Here is a 9,211-nt window from a genome sequence, read left to right as displayed (position 1 = left end):
AGAAAGAAAGAAAGAAAGAAAGAAAGAAAGAAAGAAAGAAAGAAAGAAAGAAAGAAAGAAAGAAAGAAAGAAAGAAAGAAAGAAAGAAAGAAAGAAGGAGAAAAAACAGCCACTTGGAAGAAATGTTATCAAGTTCTCAGCATCTGCAATTTACAAGGCAGTCCCCCAGTTTCCGCGGCCTCCCAGGCCCCGCCCCCTGCTCGGGCTGTCGAGCCCTCATTGGTGGGGGGCGGCATTTCCAAGCCGGTGCCTGCGCCCGAGGAAAGGTTGCCTCGGACACGCATCCCTGTGTGAATGCATGACGTCCCAGGCTGGCGCCAGGCTGTCTGGAGCTGAGAGTTAGATCAACACAGCTGTGGGACAGGGACACACAGCTGGGCAAAGGAGCGGATTCCTCAACAAAAAATAGGATTGTGAGAAAAGTTCTGAAACAAAAACAGCGCAGACAAAGGCCTTAATGACATCCTTTCATAAAAATAAAAAATGCAAGAGGAAAAAAGCCTGGTAAAAGGAGCAGAACTGGGAACAGAAAGTTCAGAGAAGGGGGTCGGATGCTGTGGGCCTGCAGCAAAAGGAGCCGCAGAAGGCATTTGCATCCTTCAGCTGTTTGTGAAAACCTCCCGTTCGGCCCCAACTTCAATTCCCCAGCCCTCACTTAACCTGCCTCTATTCTGGGCAGTGGAAGGACTGGGAATCAGGAGACCTGGGTTCAAGCTGCGGCTTTCTCATTAACTTACAGAGATCTTGGGGAAGGCAATCCCCTTCTCTGGGCCTCTAGAAGCTTCATCTGTAAAACAAAGCCTCAGACTAGATGGCATTTAATATCCCTTCAAGCTCACATATTCTGCACTTCTAACACTAGACATGGAACATCCCTTCCATTTTTCTAGCATCCTTTGTTCCTTAGAGGCCACCAAGTCTAAGGCAGCTGCCACACTCCCAGGTTTCTCTGACACCTTGCTGGCCAGTAGTGTTCTCTCTTCTTCCCCCAAGCTGTATTTCTCCAGACACTGACCTCAAAGCCCCAGCCCACCACCCTAATTGTGTATTTTGTCTTATCTCTTGTAAGCTCCTTTAGCTGAAGGTTGGATCCTCATCTTTGTGCTCCTGGCTGGAAGAGCAAAGGATAAAGAGCTTTGGAACTGAATTGAATCTGAGGCCTGGTGATGTCAAGTATAGAAATAAGTTATGGGAAAATAGAAAGTGGTAAACAGATGTGGGGTGAAAGTGTGATCATACTCTCACTCACCATTCATTTCATTAAGTATTTATTAAACCCTAGGCACTGAGTTGAGGAGGGAATGGGGAAAAAACAGACATCATCCTTAGAAAAAGGTGATTAAGGTTTTAGCTAAAAAAAAATGCTGGTCTTTAAAGTTCTTAAAACAAGAGTGTCTCCATTGTATTGTATTGTATTGTATTGTATTGTATTGTATTGTATTGTATTGTATTGTATTGTATTGGTGTCTCCATTTTAGAAGAAGTAGGCCTTCCCTACTCTTCAGACTTTAAAACATAAATATCAAAAACATAAAACAGAATATCAGGGCCAGAAGGGCTCTTAGGACAGAGAAAGTCAGCTCAGCACTGGAAGGGATTTTAGACTTGAAAAGGACAAAAAATGATTGATAATGAGATTCAGACCTGTTGATTTTAAGATGAAACCCAAGTAGGGCTAGAATGAATCAATGGAACCATAACAGATCTTTCAAGGGGTTAGATACAAGCAATGAAAATAAATGCATTGTATGATTTTTCACTTGTTTGTTTGGGTACGTGTTTGGGGGTTTGGGTTTTATAAGATTATTCACTTACAAAAATGAATAATATGGAAATATATTTTGTGTGATAATACATGTATAACCCAGACTGAATTGCTTGCCAGCTCTGGGAGGGGAGAAGAGAAGAAGGGAGGAAGACAATTTGGATCATATAACTTCAGAAAACTTATGTGGAAATTTGTTATTACGTGTAATTGGTAAAAATAATCATAAAAAAATAATGCAATGGTTTTGTCACCAAATGAGGCTTAACTCTGACCTTCTGAGTTTCTCCAAAGTCTGGAACCATGTTTCTCTTACAGGCAAAAATAATGAAGGGCTCAGCCTTTAAAACATGGAATAGAAGGATAAGGTAATCTAATGGCTAATAAATTTTTGCATTATGAATCTCTAGAGAGATGGTAAGGAGAACAGTGTTGAAAAGAGACACATATCTATCACCAGATTTCTAGAGAAGTTTGTATTATAGGACTGGGTCTATTTTGGGGTTTAGGGCTCACAAGTAACCGGTATCTGATCTGGCTCCAGGTTTTGCCTGCTTCTGCCCCTTGGAACCTGGATCTTAGTTCAGAGGCTATCTAGTCCCTTCATTTTACACATGAGAAAGCTGAGGCTATCAATTAGTCTAATCTCCAGAAGGAAGAATGTTCCCTATGTCTAGAATGTCCTCACTTAATTCCATTCTATTCCATTAAATTTAATAACTATAAATGAAGTACCTACTGTGTAAAGATAAAAACCCCACAACAGCTGGCTCCTTGGGGAGCTGCTTTTCTTAGGGAGGTGGAGGAGATGACAGGTATATACAGATACATGAATACAAAGGTTATATACAAAGTAATGTTCTTCACTTGTTGAATTGCCACCCATCTTTCCAAGCCCAATTGAAATGTTATCTCTTCCTTCCCAAATGTTGGCTGTCCCTTTTCCATCCTTGCACAGAATGCTGCTGGTACCTGACTAATGTTTTTATATTGTAATCTTGTGCGTTGTAGCTATCATTTTGCGCTTTGTTCTCTCCAAGACAGGGAACTTTGGACTCAGTTCAAGAAGCATTTATTTGAGCCCCTCTGTTATAGAGAAGCAGCTTGGTCTGGAGGTGCGATGTCAGGAAGATCTGTGATTCCCTCGCCTCTGACAAATACTAATCTGTGTGACTGGATAAATCATTTAGCATTTCACTGTTCCTATGCAACTCTCTAAGACTAAGTAACAGAGATGTAGTCGTTCTACTTGGGGGAGGGAGTTTCCAAACTTGTTTTCCCTCCAGATTGATGATACAGTATACTGAACCCCAGGTGGGGATAGGGGGGAATTGTGCAAAGAACATCACCCTTCCAGTGCTTCTGTACACTGTAGACATGCAGCAAATATCTATTAAATGGACGTTTTTTGTTGTTAGAGAAACTGAGACCCTGCCAGGGAAAATGACATGCCTAAATTGGGACAAGGCAGAACTAGAACCTAAGTCTCTTGACTCGAGTCCAGCAAAAGACAGTGAGGATTTAAGGTCAAAGGATTCGGATTCAGATCTCGGTTCAGTCACTTTACTACCTATTGGACTCTGGGCGATCACTTCATCTTTGGGCCTCAGTTTCCTTTTCTCAAAAAAAAAAAAAGTTGGACTAGACTTCTGAGGCTCGAGTTTTCCTTCCCTTGGCGCTCTCTCTTTTCCTTAGGGGAGTCTCCAAGTCCCCATCTCTTGGAGGTTTTTTGTGTGTTTTTTAGCCCGCCACAAAAACCGAACCCCTTTTTTTTCAAACAGTCCCCCCCCCACTCCACGTCCCTTTCCCTCTCAGTGGCCAAATTAAGTCTGTTTTCTCCATTGTAACCTCAGCTCACCGCCATTCATTTTTTTTCCCTCTGGTCACAAGATAATTCCTGACGCCAGAAAGTCTGGAGGTCAGATGAACAACAAATTGAGGAACAAGGCGGCACTAATTCCTTACAAGATTCCCTTGAAAATCTTTTGCCTTTTTTTAAAAAAAAGTTTCCTCCTCGCTGTTTGGGAATTTATGACCTCCGACGGGCCTCCGTCCGAACCAAGGTTGAGGGTGGGGGCTGGGTGGGGGGAAGCAGCCTCTCGGTCCCAGCAGTTTCTACAGTGGCCTGGGAAGGAACCTAGAGAAAGGGACATTTTCCATGTAAATTATTGTAATTGAGTTTTTAAAGACCCAGGGGCCCGCCCCCCTCATTCTCGGAATCCGCCACTACACCGCATTCGGTGTCAGGCCAAGCCGAGCAAACCTGTTTTGCAATTAAACAGCTTGTAAAGGCTCCATCCAACTTTTCCCCTACAATTCGCCTAGACTGAGCCCGAGCCTGGGGCGGGGTTCTATTTGCATAAATGGGTGGAGCAAAGAGAAGGATTTCCTAATAAGAGCGTATAGCGGGCGGGTACGGGGCGTGACTTGCGCGGTGGGCGTGACTAAGATCCAGGCGCCCTTTAAGAACAAGCAGCTGCAGGCGGGAGCGCAGCGTGGGTTTGTCTTCTGACACAAAATATCTACGGTTTCTTCTTCGCTGTTTTTTTTTTTTTTTAACTCCAAGTCCCGCAAGCATGAAGGCGCTGAGCCCGGCCCGCGGCTGCTACGAAGCAGTGTGCTGTCTATCAGAACGCAGCCTCGCCATCGCGCGTGGCCGTGGGAAGAGCCCCGCAGCTGAGGAGCCTCTGAGCCTGCTCTATGATATGAATGACTGCTATTCGCGCCTGCGGGAGCTGGTGCCGGGCGTCCCGCGGGGCACGGAGCTCAGCCAGGTGGAGATCCTGCAGCGTGTCATCGACTACATCCTGGACCTGCAGGTGGTGTTGGCCGAGCCCGCCCCGGGGGCCCCCGACGGGCCGCATCTCGGCATCCAGGTGGGTGCGGGTCGGGGACGGCACCGGACGGGAAAGGGTGGAGGCTGATCCGCTTCGGAGAAGCCTAAGGTTTGAGAGCCAGAGCTGGGGAGGAAAGGAGGATGAGGACTGAAACCCAGAGAGGGATATGGCACAGGCGGTGTCAGAGACTTGGCTCCCTCACCCTACCCACGGAGAGCAAGGAGGGACCCGCAATAGCGAGGCGGGGGTAGGGAGTGGGGGGTGGGGATGAGTTTGAGGGACCCGTTGATGGTGAGGGGGAGTTGGGGGATAAGTTAGGTTGGGTTTTATTCTGGGGGGAGTGGGGGGCTGGAACCTGGAATGGTATGTACGCTCTCGGGGTGCGGCGAAGACCCTAATTTGGGCGCGTGATGTGTAGTGAAGTGAGAGGGGAGGGAAGTAACCTCTGGACCTCAGAGCAGAAACCCGGCGATAGCTGACTTTCTCTGGTGGAATTTGACTCGGGGAGAAAGACCCCACTCGGCGGGCTAGCAGAGAGGCTAAGCTCAACTTTACTCTCTCTTTCATCCAGACAGCCGATCTGACGTCTGAACTGTACTCTAAAGATGAGAGGAGTCTCTGCCACTGACCCCGGTCACCCCTAGGTGAGCATCCCCTCCCTTCTCCTAAAACTTGGCTTCGGGTTTGGGCAGTGCCTCTACTCTGAACTCCTAGAAATGTATTAGAAAAATTGAGGGACAGAAGCAGCTAAAATTTCCCAGTTTCTAGTTGCCCCCAGCCCCAATTCCCACCCCCCACCCCCGCCCCGGGGCCACATCCCGAGGTCAGGCTTCTGCTGGAGCTTTAGATTTGCAGTCAGCAAATGGAGATGGGGAGGGGGGAGCGGAATACTCTAGGCACAGATTTCTTATCAGCTGGAGGGAACAAAGTTTCCTCCCTGGCGCCGACCAGTCTGCAGACCTGCCCCTGCCTGTGATCTGGGAGGAAACTGACCCGTCCCTGTATGTCTCCCTCCCCCTTCCCCCTCCCAGTTCTGTATGCAGGTGTTGTGATCCCGCTGGGACCCGAGGATCAGGCTTTGACCAGAGCCCCAGGAATGGCCGGGTCCACACTGGCTCCAGCATCTGTTTTTACCACTGTCTCCACCTCGCCTGGTTTAAGAGCGAAAGGAACTCTCCGCGGAGCCCCTTCTGCCCGGGAGCGACGAGAACTAAGCGGTGGGGCCTCTGTAGAAGAAAGAGAAGGCAATTTTCCTCTCCGTTTCCCCCAAGTGTAAAAGAATTGGTTTGTTCAACAGGGTTTTTTTGTCTTGTTTTGTTTTGTTGAAGAGACTTTTTTTTTTGTTTCTCTTCCCCACCCCCACCCCTAACCCATTTTGTTGAGGCAGCTGGAGACCTTAGATTGTGGTGTCCCTGGAGGGGGGGGGAGACCCTTCAGGAAAGAGATCTGCTTGTTCCCACCCCCTCCTCCAGACCTCACTGTGATTATGAACTCTATAATAGAGTATGTATAGCATATGTACCTTTGTGCAGGAAGGTGACTTTCTGTAGACAAGCATTGTACTTTATAAACTTTTTATAAAAGTTAAAACTTTTTTGCATAATAAAGCTGTTGTTGTTTTTTAAAACTTGGAAGCGTGTGCCTCTGTTCTCTTCCCTTCTCCTCCCCCAGCCAGAAAAAAATATCTTCCCAAACGGCTCTTAGTAAAAGGGGCTAAGAGGGCTTAACAAAGGTAAAAGAATGACTCCTAGAGAAGCTCCCTCCCCCAGGGGGTTGATGGGATAGGACAAAAAATACTGGCCTAAGAAATCTGGCCTTGGCCGCCCCTTGGGCTGGACTCATATTGTTAGGCAAAAGGCCTTTTAAACCCCAATAGCCTTTCCCAGAAGTCATCAGAACAAGCCCCATTCAATGATAAGAACCAGAAGAGTTCTTGGAGATAATCCTGCCCAGCCTCTTCATCCGGAGAACTAGGCCTAGGGAGGTAATTTGTATTATGGTCAAATAGACCTGGCATCAAAGCCCCAGTCTGCAGAGCTGTTATCTTCACTTTTTTTTTTTTTCCACTAAATTGCACTGTGCTTCTGCATTTAGGAGTTACTGGGAGGAAGGGGGCAGCTGGGTGACTCAGCGGATGGAGAGCCAGGCCTAGAGCTAGAAGGTTCTGGGTTTAAATTTGGCCTCATACACATCCTAGTTGTGTGACCCTGGACAAGTCACTTAACCCCCATTCCCTAACTCTTACCACTCTACAGAAGGTAATGGTTTAAAAAAAAACTATAAATATTATTTCTTATTGATTCAGTGTCTAAGATTCTAAGGCAGAAGATAAGGGTTTAAAAAAACTAAATATTAATTATTGATTCAGTGTCTAAGATTCTGAGGCATAAGGTAAGGGTTTTAAAAAACTAATCAATTATTATTATTACTATTATTATTATTGTTGTTATTATTATTGATTCAGTGTCTTAATATTCCAAGGCACAAGGTAAGGGTTTAAAAAAAAAAAGTATTACTAGGTGGCTCAGTGGCTAGAACACAAGGCATGGAGATAGGAGGTCCTGGGTTCAAATATGTATGACTCTGGACAAGTCACTTAATCCCCAATGCCTGGCCCTTTTGCCTTGGAACCAATACACAGTATTGATTCTAAGGCAGAAGGTAAGGGTTAAAAAAAAAATTACTAGGTGGCTCTGTAGAAAATACCAGGCATAGAGACGGGAGGTCCGGGGTTCAAATATGGCCTCAGATACTTTCTAGCTGTATGACCCTGGGCAAGTCACTTAACCCCAAATGCCTACCCCTTAGTGCTCTAGGATCTTGGAACTAATACCTATTATTGATTCTAAGATGGAAGATATGCACATTTTTTTGTTTTTGTTTTTTGTTTGTTTTTCATTCTCTCACTTTTTTTTTTTAATTTTAAACCCTTAACTTCTGTGTATTGACTTATAGGTGTAAGATTGGTAAGGGTAGGCAATGGGGGTCAAGTGACTTGCCCAGGGTCACAGCTGGGAAGTGTCTGAGGCCGGATTTGAACCCAGGACCTCCCGTCTCTAGGCCTGTCTCTCAATCCACTGAGCTACCCAGCTGCCCCACTATCACTTTCTTTTGATAAGTGGAGGCCACTAGAATCCATTTCATGAATGAGTATAAATAGTTTAAGGACTTGGATGGAAACAAAAAAGTTATTTGATGGCCTGGCTAGAACATACTACATGCCACAAAGTCTTTGGAGAGGGAAAGCTTATCACAGACAAGAAGAAAAAGAGCCTAAAGTTGCTTTACTCCCATATCGATTGTTTCCCTTCTGTCACTTCCTTTTTAAAGGCAGAGGCCACTAGAACCCACTTCATGAATGAGTATAAATAGCTAAGGGACTTGGAAGGAAACAAGCTTCAATGGAGCTCAGGCTTGTTAACTAGTCCCACCAGTCCTTCATTCCAGGTTCTAGGAAAACCGATATTTATTTCCACTTGAGGCCGAGTATTTGAAAAGTTACACGAGACTTCATAATCTTCTAATCTATAAAATGAGAAGACGTTAATATCCCTCTCAGCCTTCCCTTTCTATATTAATATTATAGATGGAAATATGTTTTGTGTGATAATGCATGTATAATCCAGATTGAATTGCTTGTCAGCTCCAGGGTTGGGGAGGGAAGGAGGGAGACACTTTGAATCCTATAACTTTGGAAAATTTATGTGGAAATTTGTTATTAAAATGAAAAATTGTAAATATATTAATATTATAGAATGAGAGATTTAGAGATAGAAGGGACTTTAGAGATCATTCAGTTCAACCCCTTTTCATTTATAGATGAAAATCTGAGGCCCAGAGAGAGTAAGTGCTTGAAGTTTCACAGGTCAAATTGGAAACCAAAATCCTCTGACCTGAGCAGGTTTTTTTTACTATACTATGCTACATTTCAACATCACTCCAAGGTTTCTCCTAGCTCTGACATTCAATGTTTTTAGGTTCCCTCTAGTTCTGACATTCAATGTTCTAAAGTCTTTCTCAGCTTTGGCAGAGTACTAAGGTTCTCTTTAGCTCTGACATTCAGTGTTCTAAGGTCTTTCTCAGCTCTGACATTCAGAGTTCTAAGGTTCTCTTTATCTCTGACATTCAGTGTTCTAAGGTCTCTCTGCTCTGACATTCAGAGTTCTAAGGTTCTCTTTCTGACATCGAATGTTCTAAGGTCTTTCTCAACTCGGACATTCCGTCTTCTAAGGTCTTTCTCAGCTCTGACATTCAAAGTTCTAAGGTTCTCTTTATCTCTGACATTGAATGTTTCTCAGCTCTGACAGTTCTAAGGTTCTCTTGACATTCAATATTCTAAGGTCTTTTTCAGCTTTAACATTCAGTGTTCTAAGGGTCCCTCCCAGTTCTGGCATTCAGGGTTCTACTGAGTACCAACATGAATTGAGGCATTAAATGTGAGACACTTAGTGCAAGAGAAAGGTACAAAGTTAAAAAAAAAAAAGTGAGATCCCCTAGTGATCTTCAGGTAAGGATGACATTATCCTGATTGGATAGATGAATGAAAAACTACAAGACCTTCATGAGCTCTGCCATTCAATGTTCTAAGGTCCATTCCAGCTCCCAAATC

At 44.7% G+C, this 9,211-nt stretch overlaps 1 protein-coding gene across 1 annotated transcript; it reads left to right on the top strand.

The window, feature by feature from the left end:
• Window positions 1-4,151: 4,151 nt before the first annotated feature.
• Window positions 4,152-6,229, top strand: ID3 (inhibitor of DNA binding 3, HLH protein). Its single transcript, XM_044671325.1, has 3 exons — window positions 4,152-4,641; window positions 5,174-5,246; window positions 5,634-6,229. The coding sequence occupies exons 1-2, from the start codon at window positions 4,342-4,344 to the stop codon at window positions 5,228-5,230; spliced, it is 357 nt and encodes a 118-aa protein (XP_044527260.1). The 5' UTR covers window positions 4,152-4,341; the 3' UTR covers window positions 5,231-5,246; window positions 5,634-6,229.
• Window positions 6,230-9,211: the final 2,982 nt, after the last annotated feature.

This window comes from Gracilinanus agilis, chromosome 3, assembly GCF_016433145.1.
Source record: "Gracilinanus agilis isolate LMUSP501 chromosome 3, AgileGrace, whole genome shotgun sequence".
NCBI lineage: Eukaryota > Metazoa > Chordata > Mammalia > Didelphimorphia > Didelphidae > Gracilinanus > Gracilinanus agilis.
Note: the sequence above shows the minus strand (reverse complement) of the source record. Positions and strands in the feature narration are given on the sequence as shown.